This window comes from Narcine bancroftii, chromosome 7 (genome assembly GCF_036971445.1).
Source record: "Narcine bancroftii isolate sNarBan1 chromosome 7, sNarBan1.hap1, whole genome shotgun sequence".
NCBI lineage: Eukaryota > Metazoa > Chordata > Chondrichthyes > Torpediniformes > Narcinidae > Narcine > Narcine bancroftii.
In genome coordinates this window covers 148,140,606-148,160,866 of record NC_091475.1, presented here as the reverse complement: position 1 = coordinate 148,160,866, position 20,261 = coordinate 148,140,606, and the positions used below count along the sequence as shown (strand labels likewise).

General features: G+C 41.1%; 1 protein-coding gene and 2 long non-coding RNA genes across 5 annotated transcripts in view; 1 reads left to right on the top strand and 2 right to left on the bottom strand.

The window, feature by feature from the left end:
- LOC138739193 (uncharacterized) overlaps positions 1-4,035 on the bottom strand; it is a 52,886-nt gene extending 48,851 nt beyond the window's left edge. For both annotated transcript variants that reach the window (XR_011342079.1, XR_011342078.1), the window contains exon 1: positions 3,961-4,035. This is a non-coding gene — a long non-coding RNA (uncharacterized lncRNA). The remainder of the gene's footprint in view (positions 1-3,960) is intronic.
- arhgap42a (Rho GTPase activating protein 42a) overlaps positions 1-20,261 on the top strand; it is a 274,248-nt gene that overhangs the window by 219,503 nt on the left and 34,484 nt on the right. For both annotated transcript variants that reach the window (XM_069890754.1, XM_069890753.1), the window contains exons 12-15: positions 3,611-3,647; positions 5,612-5,674; positions 12,423-12,497; positions 17,630-17,714. In XM_069890754.1, the coding sequence (XP_069746855.1) occupies positions 3,611-3,647; positions 5,612-5,674; positions 12,423-12,497; positions 17,630-17,714 (260 nt within the window). The remainder of the gene's footprint in view (positions 1-3,610; positions 3,648-5,611; positions 5,675-12,422; positions 12,498-17,629; positions 17,715-20,261) is intronic.
- Positions 4,861-19,292, bottom strand: LOC138739194 (uncharacterized). The gene is made up of 3 exons (XR_011342080.1): positions 19,126-19,292; positions 15,538-15,653; positions 4,861-4,932 (listed from the first exon to the last, which is right to left on the bottom strand). It is a non-coding gene; the product is annotated as an uncharacterized lncRNA (long non-coding RNA).

Sequence of the window (20,261 nt, the reverse complement as noted above, 5' to 3'; positions counted from 1 at the left end):
CCATGTCTCCAGCCACATGTTAAGCTGCCTATCCTCCTATTACTAATCTTTCCAACACGGGAAGCAATCCTGAGATAACTACCCTGGAGGTCCTCTTCTTCAGCCTAGCACCTAACTCCTTGAACTCTCCTTGTGGGACCTCTTCACCCTTTCTACCTATGTCATTGGTCTCTACGTGGAGCATGATATCTGACTAATCACCCTCCCACCTAAGAAAGTCGTGAACTCGATCTGAGATCTGCACCCTGGCAGCAGGGAGACAATATACCATCCGGGATTCACGATCTCCTCCACAAAATCTCTCATCTAACTTCCTAACTATGGAATACTATATCAATTCAGCTTGCCTCTTTTTCCCCCTTCTCTTCTTAGCCACAGCAACATACTCCGTGCCAGAGACCTGATTGCCATGGCTTGTGTCTAGTAAGTCACCCCCTCAACAGTATTCAAAGCGGCATACTTATTTTTCAGGGGGGTCGGCCACCAGGTGGCCCAGTTCTACCTGCCTGCTCCCTTGCCTAGGTGTAACCCAACTACCCTCTACCTGTCTACTAGCTGTAATAGTTTTCCTGTAACTCCTATCTAATGCACACTCTGTCTCCAGAATGCCCCTGAGTTTATCCTGCTCCAAAGCCACAACACAGCTTGTCAGGAGTGTCAGCTGGATGCACTTCTCACATTTGTAGTAATCAGGGAAACTATCAACTTCCCTCACAATCCACATCATACAAGAGGAGCATTCCATTGGCCTAGGCTCCATTCTCCCCAATCTCTCTCTCTCTCTCTCTCACTCTCACTCTCACTCTCACTCTCTCTCTCACTCACTCTCTCTCTCTCTCTCTCTCTCTCTCTCTCTCTCTCTATCTCTACCCTGCTCTCTCTCTCTCTACCCCTCTCTTTCTATCTCAATCCCACTCACTATCTTACAACAGCACCACTCTCTGCCTACTTATGCTGATAGTGTGGCTCCTGAAGGAGGCAAAAAAAAAACAAAAGAAAAATCTGAGGCCAACTACAGGAAAAATACTTTGGAAAATTCCTCCCTGGCTCCCTAGTGGCAATCAAACTAGACTCAAGGAGATCACTGAAAACAGAACCAGTAATACTAGTTCTAATATTTTATGAATATTGTATTCTACAACAATAATTAAGCGGTCTCTCTGGCCTGGACTTCACTCCACAGCTATCGCCGCTCCATTGGGGCCCACTGGGCCTGGGCTCCATGACGCTCTTCTCACGCAGACCACTGGACTCTACTTTGTCCACTGATGCTGCTCACCTCTTCCTCATCCGCTGCCAACCTCAATGCCCCGTTATCGACTTTACCTCCGCTGCTGCCAACCTCTGCTCTCACCACTACTGCCGCCATCGACATCACTGCCACTGCTGTTCTCACCAACCGTACCGCCACTGCTGCCACCACAGACCTCATTGCTGCTGCTGTCAACCTCACCACCACTGTTGCTGTCGACCTCACTGCCACTGCCACCACTGACCTTGCCGCTGCCAATCAAACCGCTGCTGCCGTTGACCTCACTGCCCCCGCTGCTGCCAGTTGGTGCAAAAAAAAAACTGTGCACAGTGTAAACATGCAAAGTACTGTAAACAGATAATGAATATACACAGAGAACAAAAAGAAAATCAATGAAGTGGCCAAGATTCCTTAAATGAGTCTCTGATTAAGTTTGTCATTGAGGAGTCTGATGGTGGAAGAGCAGCAGCTGCCCCTGAACCTGGTGGCGTGTGTGGCACCTATACCTCTTTCTTGATGGCAACAGCAAGAATAGATCGTGCGCTGGGTGGTGTGAGTCTTTGATGATTGCTGCTGGTCTCTGACGGCAGCATTCCCTGTTGATGCACTCAATAGTGGGGGGAGGGGGTTGCCTGTGATATCTTTGGCTGTGTCCACACCTTTTTGGAGGGCTTTACGTTTAGTGGTATTGGTGTCCCCATGACAGACTGTGATGCATCCGGTCAGCACACTTTGCACCACACATCTGTTGAAATTTGTCAGGCTTTCTGGAGTCATACCAAACCTTCACAAACTCTTGAGGAAGTAGAGGTGCTGATGTGCTTTCTTCATGTTGCCATTATTGTGTTGGGCCCAGAAAAGATCCTCCAAGATAGTGACGCCCATTATTGTGAACACCCATGCTCACCATCTCTGATTTCCCAATGATCACTGGATTGTAAACACCTGGCTTTCCCTTCCTGAAGTCAACAATCAGCTCCTTGGTTTTGGTGACACCATTCAGCTAAGTTTTCAATCTCCATACTGCGTGCTGACTCATCCCCTTCCTTTGTACAACCCACTACAGTGATGTTGTCGGCAAATTTGTAAATGATGTTATTGTCATATCGAGCCACTCAGTCGTAGGTGTAAAATGAGCAGAGCAAGTGGGGGGGGGGGGGGCTAAGAACACAGCCCTGAGGTGCTCCAGTACTGATGGAGATTGTGGAGGAGATGTTCTTACCAATCTTCATTGATTGTGGTTTGGAGGTGAGGAAATCCATGATCTAATTATATAGTGGGATGTTAACTTCCCAGTCTTGGAGTTTGCTGATCAGTTTTGAGGGATGATGGTATTAAATGCTGAATTGTAGTTGATAAAGAGCATCCTGATTGATGTATCTTACTGTCCAGATGTTCCAGGGCTTTTTGTAGACCCAATGAGATGGCTCCTGCTGTAGACCTGTTACTACGATAGGTGAAGAGAGCTGTTCCCCTTTGCTCATGGTGATGAGAAATAGCCACAGCATTGCAATATGCAAACACTAACCATAGAAATTCAAATTAGTGCCTTGTCTGTTGAACATATAATACAAGATTCCAAGGTTATTAAATTATTCAAAACTTTATAGTTCCATGTACTTTAAAATAAGTTTATCTCAAAACAGAATTTAAATTTAGACATATAGCAGGGTAACAAGCCAATTGACCTACACCCCCAATGCGATTTTGAACGGTAGGGGGAAACCGAAGCCCCCAGGGAAAACACACGCAGACACAGGGAGAATGCACAACACCTTACAGATAGTGTGGGATTTGAACCCAAGCCATGATCGCTGGCGCTGTAACAGCGTTGTGCTTACCGCTGCGCCAACCATGCCTTGCTAATTGCAGTCACTGTTAATAGTGAGGAAATGCTGGTTATATGCAGCTAAATTAGAGACTGGAATAAAAAGGATAATTCTGTGATGTAACTTGCTCAGATCATGGATCAAAATGACTGCTGAGCCTGAGGGCTGCAGTTCATTTCATTGAAGACAGTGGAAATTTTGGTGTTGAGTTTACAATCTATTTCATTTATAACATAGAAGGGAATTAATTGGAGTATTTCTGTTTCAATCCCAGTTTCAGAATTAAATGAATTTGTTCCCTTTTAGTAAAGGATATAGTATGAAAAAACTATGATTTAATCTTAAAATGAGGACACATTATTTAGACTAGCCTTAAGAAAATTAACTCCCTTAAGTCTCAGAATGTAATACATCTAATATATGTTTCAGTTTTAGCATTATGCTTAAAGCTTTATTTATGGGTTTTTTGATTAATTGAAAATATGTTTGTAATGATCAAAACTGACAAATTAAAACTTTTTTTTTGCAGATATACACTCTGCCTCTCCTTAGCAAGAAGGAAGAATGTAAGAAGCATTTTTTTTTTACGAAGTGAATTCTATTAATAAATAGCCATTCCTGGAATGATGCAACTTTCACTGTTTCTAACCAACCCTTTGACTAATGGCTCTTTCAAATTGAGATCAACTTCCCAAACTCAGTAGTATACAACATATATGCATATAACAAATAATATACTAAAAATCATGTATTTATTTTGAAACTGGAATATACATTATTTGAATTTGGCTACTGATTTAATAGATTTCTCCTGGTCCCTGCAAGATAGTCAGGAATTTAAATTTACAGTAATTACTACTAAATCAAACTGAATCGTACCTGGGGCACAGCAGCAGGCGCTGTAGTCTCACACCTCCAAGACCAGACCTGAACCTGATCTCTGGTGCTTTCCGGGTGAAATTCTCCCTGTGAATGTATCTTCAAGTTATTTAAATAATAATTAAACCTCGTGGCACTTGAACCAATGAACAAATGTTACAATTAATTCATTTTTGATTGTACAGAATCCATAATTATAATTTCACGTTTCTACTTGGATGGTCTGTCTTTATTTCTCCCAAATGCAGGAAAAAAATACCAATTTTAAATATTTTCTGTACATCATATGGTGGATTTTAATACTGTTTACATGCTGATCAGGACTAATTTTTGTCATGGAGCAACTCTTTGTTTCGGATACTTTACATTCTTTTGCTCAGTGGTTACCATGGTTATAATTTCAAGGAGTCAGTTGATTTGTCTTGTAACCAATTGAATGAATATATGCATAATGGAGAAATTATGGCCTGTCTGTCTCGATATTTCCTTTGAATTCTGTGAGGAGCAGTGAATCGTACCTCTGTGATCATTAAAATGTAGTGCAGGGGTATATAGCCATAGTGTTTTATCTCTGCGTAGTCTGTTTCAGTTCCAAATACACTTGTGTTAACAAGTGTATCTTTTGTCCTGAGTGACAGGTTATTTGTGTGACTTGCTTTATTTGCCCCTGAGGCAGTCAGCTCCCATTTAAGTTCATTGTTTTACAGTGCTTTGATTTTTTTTACACTTTAAGTTCTTATGCAAAGTAATATGTTGATAAAAAAGGAGTGCACAGATGACATTGGATCTGTTGCGATGGTTGAATGATATTTTATTACATTCAATGTTTACATCTAAATAATACTCAAGTAGTCAAGGTTCAAGCTCCTTGATGACTTGGCTCTTAATCACAATTTCTTCAACCAGCTCCTTCCTTCCCTCAGCAGTGACTCCATCTTAATGCTTGTTTTTCTAGCACCTTCTGAAACATACCTTCCAGAGAGCAGAATGATAACTATATGCTCCATCAGTAAATAGGAAGCATATCTTCAGTCAAAAACTATATCAGTGAAGCCTGCACTGAAATTCATCAAAAGAGAAAGTAAACTCTGTCAGAGTGATAAACCAATATTTGATTCTGCTTTTGAAAAGTTTATTTTATCGTGATAAGATTTCTAGCAGCCAAATTTTATTTAAATTGTAAAGTAGTCTTTGCACCTTGGGAAAATTATTACTGCAAATTTTTGTAATCATTGTGAAATTTATTGATACTGAGATTTTGTTGCAGAAAATATATTTGGATGATTCAGTCAAGTGCCTTCGAATATTGGGATTATGAGCTGTAATAAACATGATTTGCGTTTCAATTATTTTGAAAAAGTCTTCTACAATAATCAAACTTCAAATATATTTGAATATTTAGCAAGTTTATCATTTTGTATTGTATTCCATAAAATTTGGAATACACCAAACATATAATCATGGGAATTTCAGAAATTATAGACTTTGGTTTAATCATTTTCATAGTGAAATAACTTGATAATTTTGCTGAAACCTAATTTAAGGTGGACACCTAGCAAAGCTAACATTGCTGATTTTGATTGTATTCTGCATTTAATGACTTAATCTTTTAATTATTTGCCAAAATAAGAAACTACATTTTGTATTGCAGTATATCTTAATGAAGCTGGGTTTAATTTTGTAAAGAAGTGCATTGAAGCTGTGGAGATGAGAGGTAAGGGAATGATTTTTATTTCCTAACTTGTATAAGCAGCGACAGCTAAACTAGAAATTAGAATACCACTTAAAATGTTACTGCACATAAGGAATCAAGTTCGCGTGGAACTTTGAGGCTAGGTCGTGCTCATGTACGATGCTTTACATCGTACAGGTCAAGGAGGCAGTTCAGAATGGAAGGAGAAAGAGAAAAAGGAAAGGAAGTAGAAGGTAAAGTGGAAAGATATGGTAGATGGCAAGAAGAAAATATGAAGGTGATGGTACGCCATTCAGTATGACGGGCAGATGGAGTATAGTTGTTAGACAAAATTTCTTCATTCAAAAAAAACGATATTCTTTCAGTTTCTGAGGTCAAAGTATAGGATGTTGAAGGAGAGAGGTTCAGAAAATGTATCAACTACTGCAAGGATGGTGGGTTAAGGTTGTAAGGTTAATTGGTGCATGGTGAGGGTTAAACCTAATATGTTTCAATAATGGGGAGGCAGATTTAGATTGAGGCCAACGTACTTGACTACCGTTACACCAAACTATCAAGGATGCCTATTGCCTCTGTATGTTATTTGAATGTTAAAAAAGATTATTGTTTGTTTGAATTTTATGAGTCTTATGAAAATGAAAATAAAATATAAAAAGCAAGACACCTATCGCACGAATCCATACTAGTATTTCGGCAAGTCTGATCACCTTGGTGTACTTCTACTCTCAGTGTACAATCAGATACTGTTGACTGTGGAGCCAGTGGTTGAGGGAGGCAGAGAAATGCCTGCTTTGAATTGTGGACTGGACCATATTCAAGGATTCATCTTCACATTTGAATGCATATATCACAGATGTAACTGACTTCATCAGGTCCTGTGTGGATGAGTGTGTACCATGCATACATACCATGAGTACCCCAACCAAAAGCTGGGAATGAACCAAAAGATTCACAGCCTACTGAGGGCTAGATCAGTGGCATTTAAGACCGGTGATTTAGATCACCAGGTACAACCGACTGAAAACAGCATAAAAACAATTACAAGTGAAGCTAGAAACCGAACCAGATACTCACCAACTATGGCAGGGCTTACAGGCCATTAAATCCTACAGGACGAAACCTAACACCATAAATGGTTATGGTACTTCCCTCCCTAATGAGCTGAACATCTTTTATGCTCACTTTGAAAAGGAGAATTCAACTGTACTAATCAGAAGCTAATGTCAGAACATCTTTCAAGGAGGTTAACCCTCGCAAGGGATCAGGCCCTGATGGCATACCTGGCAGGGTACTGAAAATCTGTGCCAACCAACTAGCTGGAGTGTTCACATATATTTTCAGTCTCTCACTGCTATAGTCGGAGGTTCCCACGTGCTTCAAAAGAGCCTTTATCATAAGGTGCCCAAGATGAGCAGGTTGAGCTGCCTCAAAGACTGTTCCCCAGTTGCACTCACGTCGACTGCAATGAAATTCTTAGAGAGGTTGGTCATGGCCACAAGTAACTCATAGCTAAGCACAGATTTAGACCAACTGCAATTGTTTCACAGCAGCTTTCAACATCCCTTAGTACTAGTCAGCAAACTTTAAATCCTGGGCCTCTGCATCTCCCTGTGTAACTGGATCCTTGACTTCCTCATTGGAAGACCTAATTCAGCATGGATCAGTAACAATGTCTCCTCTCCCTGACAAATACCACAAGTGCACCTCAAGGATGCATGCTTAGCCCACTCCTCTGCTCTCTATGACTGTGTGTGGCTATGCAAAATTCAAATGCCAACTATAAATTTGCCAATGAGACCACAGTTTTTGGCAGAATCACACAGGAGTGAGATAGGTCAGCTTGTTGAATGGTGTCACAGCAATAACCTTGCATTCATTGTCAGCAAAACTAAAGAATTCATTGTCGACTTCAGGGAGAGAAACACAACCCAGTCATGGGTCAGCAGAGGAAAAAGTAAGAAACTTCAAATTCACCCCCAAAAGTCAGGAGACAGATAGCTGTGTGACTGTCAAGAGAGGGAAGGGGAATAGACCGAGAGAGGAGAGTACCCTTATGGCTATTCCCATCACCAATAAGTACACAGTTTTGGATACTGTTGGTGGGGATGACTTACCAGGGACAAGTTGTAATGTTCATGGCTCAGGCATTGAGATTGCACCCTCAACTCAGAAAGGAAGGAGGGAATGGAGAGAGTAGTAGTGAAAGGGGATTTGATAGTTAGGAGGACAAATAAGAGGTTCAGTGGGAGAGATTGAGAATCCAGGGTGGTCTATTGTCTCCCTGGTGCCAGGGTCCGCAATATCTCAGATAAAGTTCTTGATATCCTCAGGAGGGAAGGTGAGCAGCCAGATGTCCTGGTCCAGGTAGGGACCAATGACATAGGTGAGGAGGTCCTGCAAAAAGAGTTTAGGGAGTTAGTTACAAAGTTGAAGGACAAAATCTCCAGGTTTGTGATCTCAGGAGTGCTACCCATTCCACGTGCTAGTGAGGCTGGAAATGGGAAGTTAATGCCTCTAAATACATGGTGCAGTTGGGAGGGCTTCATGTTTCTGGAGAATTGGGCTCTGTTCCATGAAAGGTGGGTCCTGTTTTGATGGGATGGTTTGCACATGAACTGGAGGGGGGCTAACATCTTTGAGGGTAGGTTTGCTAGTGCTGCTCCAAGGGTTTTAAACTAGATTAGCAGGGGGATGGGAAGCAGAGTGTAGTATTTTATGGTTCTAAATTCCCAATGTTAACATTTCTGAAGACCTATCCTGAGGCCATCATGTCTATGTAATTGTGAAGAAAGCACACCTGCGGCTATACTTCCTTAGGAGTTTGAAAAGGTTTGGTATGTCAAAGACACTTGCAAATTTCTACAGGTGTACTATGGAGAGCATTCTGACTGATTGCATCAGTGTTTGGTATGGAAGTGCCAGTGCACAGGACAGATACAGGCCATCATGGGCATTGGTCTTCAATCCATTAAGGTCATCTAAAAGAAGCAAAATCTGAAGAAAGCAGCATCTATCATCAAGAAACCTCACCACCCAGTAAATACCCAGTATTTACTTGATCATTTTTTTTTCGAGATTTAAATAGAATGGTTAGGGAGTTTTTATGGAGGGGTAAATTTTCAAGAGTAGCTTTGAATAAATTAACTTGGAAATATGAGTTAGGGGGATTATGTTTACCACATTTTCAAAATTATTATGAGGCAGCCGAACTTAAATTTATTAGTTGATTGATGGATTTAGTACGGCCTCCTAGTTGGGCTAAAATTGAGATGGCAAGTCTTTCTGAATTTGAAATACATCCATTTTTGTTCAGGTGGAATATGTATTTGTTACAACAATATAATGCGCCTATACTAAAACATCTAATGAAGTTATGGATAAAGAAAAATAAAATGATAGGTTCGAGGGGTAAATTATTGGCTTTGACTCCATTGTATAATAATCAACTTATTTTTTTTCAATACATAATCAAAGTTTATTGTATTGGAGATTTAAAGGTGTGAAAAATTTGGGAGATTGTTTTAAAGTGGGTAAGTTTTTATCTTTTAATCAGATGAGGGAAGATTTTGGTATTGATAAGAATTCTTTATTTCTTTATTATCAAATTCGATCTGTGGTAAAATGTATGATTGATAGAGACATGATTTTACCTAAAATGACTAAATTTGAGACTTTTCTTTTGAAGGTACCAGAGAAGGGTTATATTTCATTTATGTATCAAATATTACAGGATGGTATGGATAAAAAGGGTTGGGATAGATCTAAAATTAAATGGGAAACAGATATTGGTTTTATTTTTTCTGAAGAGGATTGGATAGATATTTGTTATGATAGTGTAACTAGATTGATAAATGCATGTTATGCAATGATTAATCACAATTTTTTACATCAATTATGTTTGATACCTGAAACATTTAAAAAAATATGGTTTTAATGTATCAGATTTGTGTTTTAGATGTGGTGATACAGTTGGAACTTTTTTTCATGCTGTTTGGTCATGTATACATATACAATCTTTTTGGAAGAAAATTCAGTCGTCTTTAGAATATCTGTATAAGATTAAAATAGTTTTAGATCCAACAGTATTTTATTGGGTAGTTTGCAACCTCTGAAAGGCTTGGGATTAGATAAGTTCCAACTTGCTTTTGTATATTTAGCTTTATCTGTAGCAAAAAAATGTATTGCTGGTATGTGGAAAGGTACAAATATGATTGATATTAATAGATTGCATAATGAGTTGAAATATTATTTAATAATGGAAAAAATTATATATGTTTCGCATGATAATTATAATGTTTTTATTAATAAGTGGCTGTTATACTCAGAATATTTACATTTCAATTTATATTGATTAGATTTTAACATGTATATTTAACTTTTTTTAAATATTCTTTTTTATGACTCTCCTTAGGAGAGTCGGCTGAAGGGGGGGTCTTTTCTTTTGTTTCTATATTAAAAAAATGTTCATGTTTAATTGCTGTATATGTCATATTATTTGTTTTTTGAACGAATAAATAAAGTTTAAAAAAAACCTCACCACCCCTACCATGCCTTTTCCCCCCTGCTACCATCAGAATTATGATCAGAATTTATTGTCATGAACAAGTCACAAAATTTGGAGGTACAGGAGCCTGAAAACATACACTCAATGTTTCAAACATAGTTCCTGTGCTATCAGATTTCTGAATAGACAATGGACACTGCCTCACTTTTTCTCTTTTTTGTACTAGTTGTTTTAAAAATCTGTATTTACGGAACTATTTACTAATCTGTATTAATTTTTCACCTTGTTATGCACCATACTGCTGCAAAAAAATTTTTGACATGTGTTCATGAAAATAAACCTGATTCTGAGATTGTGAAGTTAGTTGTAATTATGTTTCATTAGACAATACAGTATTAAATTGCAGTTGAAATCTAGTAGATGCTGATGTGTGATTTTTTTTTTCCAGGCATTTACTGTTAAACTAGATAGCTTGAATATGAATTTTAATGAGAAGGCATATGGTGATAAATTAGAACTACAATATCCATTGGGGAAAGAGAAGGGCACTAAATCATGAGATTCCTCACCACAAGCAGAGGATGATTATTATCACACAGTTGATGGTTGAGAATGGGGGGGGGGGGGGGATGTTATTAATTGGAGAATTGGTATTGTGAGGTTTACTTGCCAGTGTGCAGTCTTGTCTGGAAGTAGTTAGCAAGCAGACAAAGATGTTCTTGAAGAGTTGGTTTTCCAAAGTTCAGGAGCTAAGACCACACAAGTGATCCTTCAAATGTAAGAAGTCATGTTCAGCCTTACTATTACATGTAGATGTTGATGATTTTCTTGTTTTCTGTTTTGAATCTGGGATCGGAGGTGTTAATGTAATTTAGAATGAAATATGTTCCCAAGAGATGCATTTTTCATTTTGCTGAATAATTTTTACAAAGGAATAAAAAATTGGAGTAGGATTTTCTCCTTAAATTTTCTTCAGCAGTGAAGAAAACCAAATGTGATCTGATCTTTCCCCACAATTATCAGTACCCATCCTGCCACCTCCAACCTGCCACCCCAACCTCCCCAAACTCCAGTCTCAATCTTGACCATTCAATATACCATGGTTCTCTGACTTAGAAAATTCACAATTCATAAACAAAATGGGATTTTTATAGGCACCCTAGTTCTCCTTTAGAATATTATGTTTCAATAAGATCATCTTATGAACATGGTTACACAGTTACATGTTGCAAGGTTGCACAATCACGTCATGTTCACACCGTCACAGTTAGCATAACAGTTAGGGCAGTGCTGTTACAGCGCCAGTGACCAATGTTCAAATCCTGCACTGCCTCCGGGAACTCTGGTTTCTGCCCACCATTTAAATGGACACCTGAAATGTAAGTCATTTGGGGTAATTGGACGGCACAAGGTCATGAGCTGAAAGGGCCTGTTGCCATTCTGTATGTCTAAATTTTAATTTAAATAAGGGGACAAAAACTTTATGCAATATTTCAATTATGGTTTCAACAATGTGGCAAGACTTTATTTTATTTTATGCTCTGCCTCCCTTTTGATAAGTGACAATCTTTCATTTGCTTTCATTTTTACTCACTGTACCTTCTTGCTAACTTTATGTTTTATGTACAGGGATAAATTCTGTGTCTTACATGTACAAAGAATAATTTATTTCTTCCGATATATTCTCTTGTTAATATAGTCTTTGTATTTCACACAATGTAATCAACCATTTAATATTTATTTATTGAAGTACGTCAATATATGACTAACTAGAACCATGTTAAAGCATTGTTTGAATTCATGCTTAGTGGTCAATCATATAACTTAAGATTCCACACTGCCTCACAAGGTTCATCAAGAAGTGAGAAATCTTATTCTCAACCTAATAGTAAGGCTGTAGGAATTTCCATCAAGGCTCAGGGCTTGACTATCCATATCCTGTGCTGGAGGTCTCAGTACATTGGCTCTAAAATAATAACTCAATTAAATATATTTACTCATGCCCAATCAACAAATATAAAATTAAAATATTTACTGCTGTTGCAAAATGGTGTTTCTTCCAGACATTTTAACTTCCTATTACTGTAAATGAAACCGGAAAAATGAATGTGCAGTGCATTAAAATCTGTGTGATATTTTGAATCACTTTTATAGGTTAACATTGGAATTAAAGATGATGCTATTTGATGTTTATAATTTATATGGAAATGCTTCTTTGATTCATTTTTTTGATATTTCATAATTTTAAAATATAAACACTCTTAGGTATTAATGCCATGGGATTGTACAGAATGAGTGGAGTAAATTCCAAAGTACAGAAGCTAATGAATGCAGTTTTTGGTAAGAAGTTATTTTAATTTTCAAAGTGGTATTGGACAGATGATTGCTTTCTAAATGAAGAAAATAAATGTGTTATCATCGTGTAAAATATGATGCCTTTGACTCAAAAACATGTTAGTGATTTGACATTCCTCAAAACCTTCGAAATAATGATCGATTTCAGTAGCTAAACGGTGACTGGTTGATATGGAAAATGTACTCTGTGAGTAAAATGTCTTCTAGCTACACCAAGATAGTAATTTAAATAGAAAATTGTAGCTACAAATTAGGCCTGTCATTTATTCACTGTTGATATGTAAAGCTAAATTAATGAATTAACTTGCATGGCAAAGTGCCTTGTGCCAGTTTAATGTACTCTGACAATAAATCTGAATGTTAACTTTGACTTTGAGAACACTGGAGAAATATCCTGATGCGTACAATGTTCTGGGCCATTTGTCTGGGATTCAGGGTACAAACTTCAGTGTAGGACCAAGTCTCAAACATGGCAACATGATTTTGCTACTGTAATCGTTCACTTTGGTGAAAATTCCAAATACTTATTGCAAATTATTTCAGGAAAACTTGTCTTTGTTTGTTGATGGGGGAGGGGGTAAATTGTTTGGATACAAGAAGTTGTCATTGTTGCAGTCTTCTTTCCATGAAGAAGTCTTTGAGGAACATAGTTCTATTACTAAGTAGTGGGCAATGTGGCATCTAATTTTTAGTAGACTGTGTGTGCCAAAATCTTGTGCAATTTAAAAAAAAAATTACTATAATGTAAGTATTTGTGCACTGAATGCTTGTGCAAATGTAAACTTGAAATTGCTTCAAGATAATTATGGCAAAACCTATCTTTCATGGCCAATAAAACGGTATTGGCATGTTTAAACATAATACAAGTATGATACACTCTACGAAGTAATGTATTAAAATCAACTAACTAGTTAACAGAAACCATTAGCTAAGAGATTACTCCATTATTTTAGGTAACTGACCTTTTGTGCGCACATTGATTCCCTTTGTTCGCTGGTTGCATAATGTGTGCATGCGCACACATGCACAGCTTCGAGGGAACAGTGGTAGTGTGCTCCTCAACAGTGGCCCAGGTAGGGGCAGGCCCTTTTGGTTCAATCCACATGAATGTATTCTTCCTCGACTGCTCAAGTCGGGTAAGAAAGACCTGGCTAGTCATGTTGAACTGGCCAAGTCGTTGGAACAGGCTAAGCTCGAGAACGACGACCTCAAGGCCAGCAAGCTTACCCATCTAGGTGACCCCTTCCAAGGACCGGATGCTCCCACTACCCCAGCCCCATCGACTGTCATTTCCTGTACTAGGGAGTGCTTTTTCTGCGGAAAGAGCCAGCATCACCGATTGCATTGCCCAGGTAAAGATTCCTTGTGTCCCAGCTGTGGCAAGAAAGGATATTAGGCAAAGATTTGCCATGCGAGGGGAAGCCCAAGGAAGTCCACAGCCTGCACCACTCCCGGATCCGATTCCAGCCCAAAGCCCCAAATTCACCTGAACCCACTTGCTACGCTACACACCGACAGAGGGTGGCAGTGAGGAAACGGCATGAAAAGGCTTGGTGGCCATCTTGCCATGACTCAAATTCAACTTGGCACCATCATCGTCAGAGGAGCAAGGAGGGCAGCCATCTTGCTGCATGATGAGGTTGATGCCATCTTACCCACGCAGGGCAACCCAGGATGGTGGGGGTCACTCGAGTGAGGAATATGGAGTCTCCGGGGTCCTAGCCTTGATGGTTCTAGACCAGGAGAGACCTCACCAGCTCAGCAACTCCATAGTGACTGTGGAGGTAAACTGACATTCCACTAAATGCGTAATCAATACAGGCTCTACTGAAAGCTTCATACAATCATGGACTGTACAAGAATACAACCTAAAGATGTTTCCTTCCAATTATCTTATATTCGTTGCATCTCATTTGCATTCTACATGTATTCAATTACATTATGTAGTGCATTTGTCATGGGTGGGGGAGAGTTTTGTAAAATACAACTGTATGTACTTGATGAATTGTGTACTCCCGTGCTGCTGGGTCTGAACTTCCTGTGTCACCTTAAAAGCATGTCCTTTGACTATTCTGGTCCCCTCCCCCCTGTAATGGTTCGGAATGGATGGCCTCTAAAATTAGAACCCACATGCAGCCTCTCCACGCTGAATATCGGCCCCCACCTCTCTTCCCAAATCTGTCCCCAGACTGCAAACCTATTGCTACCAAGAGCAGGAGGTACAGCACAGCAGATTGAGACTTTATAAACTCTGAGACACAACATCTTTCAATGAAGGCATCATCGAACCGAACACTATCACGTGGAGAGCGCAAGTGGTGGTGGTAAAAGGGGAAAACAAGTTCAGCTAGTAATTGACTATTAATTGGGACATGCTCCTGGACGCATACCCCCTCCCTTGAATTTTAGACATGGTGAATGATATTGCGCAGTATCGGATCTATTCGACTATTGACCTGAAAGCTGCATATCACCAGCAGCCAATCAGTTCCAAGGACTATCCATATACAGCATTTGAGGCTAACGGACGTCTCTATCAATTCCAGGTGGTCCCTTTTGGTATTATTAACGGGGTTTCTATCTTACAGAGACAGGTGGACAGAATGGTGGACGAGTATGGGCTGAAGGCTACTTTCCCCTACCTCGATAATGTTCCCATCTGTGGCCATACCTTGGAAGACCATGATGCCAACCTCCAGAGCTTTCTCCATGCGGCGAAAGCCCTGACTTATAACTAGAAACGTCTGGCTATCCTGAGCTAAGAGGTGGACAATGGCATCATTGGCCTTGATCCCGATAGAATGCAACCCTGTTCAAGCTCCCTGTTCCCAGGACCTCAAAGGCTTTGAGGAAATGCCTGGGGTTTTTCTCATATTACGCCCAGTGGATTCCTCAATACGTGATAAGGTTCACCCTCTCTTAACAGCCAACTCATTCCTTCTCTTGGCTGAATCCCAAACAGCTTTTAACAACCTCTGAAATTGCATTGTGAAAGCTGCCATGCACTCAGTGGACAAGAATGTACCTTTCCAAGTGGAAACCGATGCTTCAGATGTGGCCCTGGCCACTACCCTCAACCATGTGACAGGCCGGTTGCATTCTTCTCTCGGACATTACAAGGCCACGAGCTCCTGAACCCATCTGTGAAAAAGGAGGTTCAAGTCACCGTAGAAGCCTTGAGGCACTGGAGACACTACCTGAATGAAAATTTACGCTCCTCACTGACCAGCACTTTGTCACATTTACGTTTAATTATGTCAAGGGGCAAAATCAAGAATGACAAGATTGCTAGGAGGAGGATCGAACTCTCCACCTACAATTATGATATTGCCTATCGACCAGGATCTCTTAATGACCCTCCAGATGCTTTATCCAGAGAAAGCTCTGCTTCTGCACACACTAACCAAGTGCGATCTATGCATAATGAGCTCTGCCATCCAGGGGTTACCTGCATGGCTCATTTTGTCAAGGCACACAATCTGCCCTACTCCATGGAAGACGTCAGGGAAATGACCAGATCTTGCCAGGTCTGCACAGAGTGCAAGCCGGATTTTTACTACCCCGCAAAGGTGTACCTGATCAAATCATACAGGACCTTCAAATGGTTTAGTGTTGATTTTAAGGGACCTCTCCCCTCCACAAATGGGAACACTTTCTTCCTCTCTATCATTGATGAGTACTCCCACTTCCTGTTCACCATTCCATGTCTAGACACGTCCACTTCGTCATTCATAAATGCCCAAGTCTCCATTTTCACCTTGTTCGGGTATCCCAGCTATATTCTTAGTGATCGGGGCTCAACCTTTTTGAGCGACAAGTTATGCAAGTACCTGCTGGTGAGGGGTATCACATCCAGTAGGATTACTAGCTACAACCCCCAGGGGAACGGGCAGGTTGAAAAGGAGAACGCCACAGTCTGGAAGGCTGTCAAACTGGCCCAGAAGTCAAAAGGCCTTCCAGTCTCACACTGGCAGGAAGTCTTTCCTATAGCTCTTCATTCCATCCAGTTGCTACTATGTATTGCAACCAATGCTACTCCTCAAGAGCTCCTATTCAATTTCAAAAGAAGGCTTGCATCGGCAACTACACTCCCAACCTGGCTCATCACTCCTGGTCCAGTCCTTCTCAGAAAGCATGTGAGGAGAAGCAAGACCAACCCCCCCCCCCCCCCCCCCCCTAGTGGAAAGGGTGAAACTGCTCCATGCCAATCCCACATATGCCTATGTGGAGTACCTGGATGGCAGGGAGGTCACTGCCTCCATCAGGGCCTGGCACCCGCCAGAACATAGGGTCCATTTCCTCAAGTGCCCTGCGAGGCACAGTGCTCATTCTCGCCATCCCCAGTCATGGCCTCAGGGGATCCGGTTCAGGAGAAAATTGCATTCCCCCTCCACTGTACATTCTGTATATTCAGTACATTCTCCCAAGGAATCCAAGGCCCATCAGTGCTTAAGCGCACCACCAGGATCTCCAGAACCCTGGCTGCTTAAATCTGTAAATTTGTAAATAACTGTATATTTTTTGAGGTTTTTTTTTCTTCTCAGAATCCATGTTCTCTGTCTTCATTCACAGACCCTAAATTCTGCAGGAAGGGGTGAATGCAGTGAACTGGGATTCACTGGTAGTGTGTTGTGCTGATGGCTGGCCCCGCCTCCTGACTCTGCCCCCATCTGCTCACATATAACCTTGGTTTCCCGCCTAAACCCAGAATCCTTCTGAAGACTACTGTGAAACCCTACCCTCAGTTATAAGCTAATAAAAGCGTTTGTTCTCCCTCCAGTTGTGAGAGCTTTTATTTGTGCTACACATATTCAATGGCAATTGCTTATTAATAAGCCCGGAGATAGAGGCTGAAATTCGCACCTTGATTAACCAAATGTATTTAGCATTTGTGTTTAAGATTAAATTCTATTGCATAACACTCATACATAGAATTATGCAAATATATTTCTAGCTTAATGTTTAGTGGATGTTTTCACTAATTGTGCTCAGCTATTTTAAGATTTTATATATTTTTTTAAAATTAGTAATCCTGAAATGTAATATTTCTATAACTGATATGTTTCCTAAAATTGACTGATTTTAGATGTTAAATTCATGAACTGTTCTTTCAAAAGCACCTAAAGCACCTCCTGATATGGATCTTGACACTGAGTTGTGGGATATGAAGACAATTACAAGTGGCCTTAAAAACTACCTCAGGTATGGTATAATGGAGGAGGGGGGGGGGGAGAGATCAAAGTCTGAATTTTACTTATTTTTGGATATGTAAGTCTTTTAATTCTAATACAGGTTCACGATCCTTTATCTGGAATCCTTGGGGGACAGTGTGTTGCGAATTTCGGATTTTTCCGGATTTCGGAAAGTCAGATTTAAGCCCACCCGAATTGTGCTGCCGTATCCACCCCCACCCACTTACAGTTGCCCTGCCGACTCCCCTACCCCCTCGCCTGACTTGCACTGTCTGTCTCCCCCTCCCCGCTCGACTCACGCTGCCTGTCTCCCCTCCTTGCCCGCTCGACTCGCGCTGCCTGTCTTCCTCCCTTGCCCACCCAACTTCCGGCCGCCTGACTCGCGCTACTGCCTCTCTCCCAACTTGCCGGATTTTGGAACTTTCTGGATTTTAGATGTCCAGATAAAGGATCGTTTACCTGTAATGTTGATAGATACTTTAGTAGTTTGGGAAAGTTCTGAACTGTATCTCAATATTGATAGGTTCAACTGTAAACTGCTCCAAATATGGGTGGGTTGTGAATGTAGGGCAGATGGGTTACAGAAAAGAATAGTGGGGGAATAGATCAGTTTGTGAGCCTGCAGAGACTTAATGTACTAAATAGACCATGTATCGAAACGTGCTTGGCAACATTCAAAGATAACATGGCCTGGAAATTCCATTTGTCCATGTAAATGCATTGACAGTCAAAGCTGATCTGTGAGTCCAGCAGAATATTGACATTTAGAAACCTTTACTCTGGGCTCAACCATGCTGACTGACCATGAACCAGGTTTCTGCAGAAATCTGTATCCCAGACTGTGTGGGAATAAACATTGTGACTCGGGGATAGAGACACTGAGGTAATAGATGGCTTGTCACAATGTAATGACACTTTTGACAGCAAGCTAAGCAAGGAGGTATGATTTAGCTGGTTGTTAAACTTTGCTTCAACATTTTCCTGTGCCTGTTCTGCCAACACATTCTGCCTCAACATAGTCAACAGCGTTCTAGTAGGTGGCAGGACACAAGAAGAGCACGACGCCAACCTAAAGAAGGTGACCGAGCACAGAAGGTAAACCTGTGGCTTAACCCCTGAAAGTGCAGGTTCTGTCTAAATCAAGTCAGCTTAAGTAGGTCACATGTTCATCGGCAGTGGCCTGGAGGCGGACCCCTCGAAGACTAGGGCCATCAGCGAAATGCTGGTGCCAGCGGATGTGGCTGCCCTGCAACAGTTCCTGGTCGTGGGAACTACATGGGCAAGTTCATCCCCAACTCCAGTGAACTGACGGCCCCACTCGGACAGTTGACCCACAGAGACATCGATTTGACCTGGCACAAACAACAACAAAATGCCTTCGATACCCTAAAGGAACACATGCCTTGGCCTCCAGTCCTCACCTGCCACTGCATACGTAGACCGGTGATGCAGACTTGCAATGCCTCACAGTTCAGCCTAGGGGCCGCATGCCTGCAGGACAGAAGACCAGTGGCATACGCCTCCAGGTCGCTTACAGACATTGAAACAAGGTATACTCAGATTGAAAAAGAGCTACTGGCAGTGATTTTTTGCCAGCTCAAAATTCAATTATTATATCTGTGACAGACCGGTCACCATAGAAACTGACTACTTACCTCTAGTGACAAGCCAATTCATGCAGCGTATGATGTTCAGGCTCCAGAAATACCACATTATCCTTGTACACAAATGCGGAAAGGAAATGTATTTAATCAATGTCTTATTATGGGCTCCAGAAAATGTAAGGTCCAGCATGTCGAAGAAGAGGACACTTTCGATGTGATGACTGTATCCTCGGGCTGGCTGGATGAACTAAGAAAGCCCATGGCAGAAGACGGAATCCTAAACACCCTGGGCATCTTCATTAAGTGTGGCTGGCCGGTCAAGCAGCGCAGCCTGCCACCAGAAGGGCAACCCTTCTTTCTTTACTGTGATGAACTACTTATTGATGAAGGGGCAATCACGAAGGGCCTAAAGGCAGTCATCCCTAGCACACTGCAGAATACGTATGTGGGATCCTGCACAGAGGGAACCTTGGCGCAGAAGCGATGAAACGCAGAACGAGAGACATTGTCTTCTGGCCAGGCATGACAGAGAACGTAGACAATGAGGTACAGTCTTGCTCAGTGTGCAACAGAACCAAGCCACACCAGCAGAAAGAGTCTCTGCATCTACACCCGGTACCAATCTTACCCTGGTCGACCATGGCTACCGACATCTTTGAATGGTGGAGCCAACAGTACCTTGTACTAATAGACTCATACTCAGGCTGGTTCGAGATAGACCTGCTCTTGGATGCAAGCTCTGCGGCCATCATCACCAAACGAAAGCGGCACTTTTCAGTAAATGGGGCACCTCACATTTTTCTCTCGGGCAAGGGCAGACAGAGGTTCCACAACTTTGTGACGGCTTCGGACTGCACCCACATTACCAGCAGCCCACAGTACCCACAATCAAACCGGATGGCTGTAAGAGTGACAAGAATTACCAAGCAGCTAATGGAGAAGTCCCACAGAGA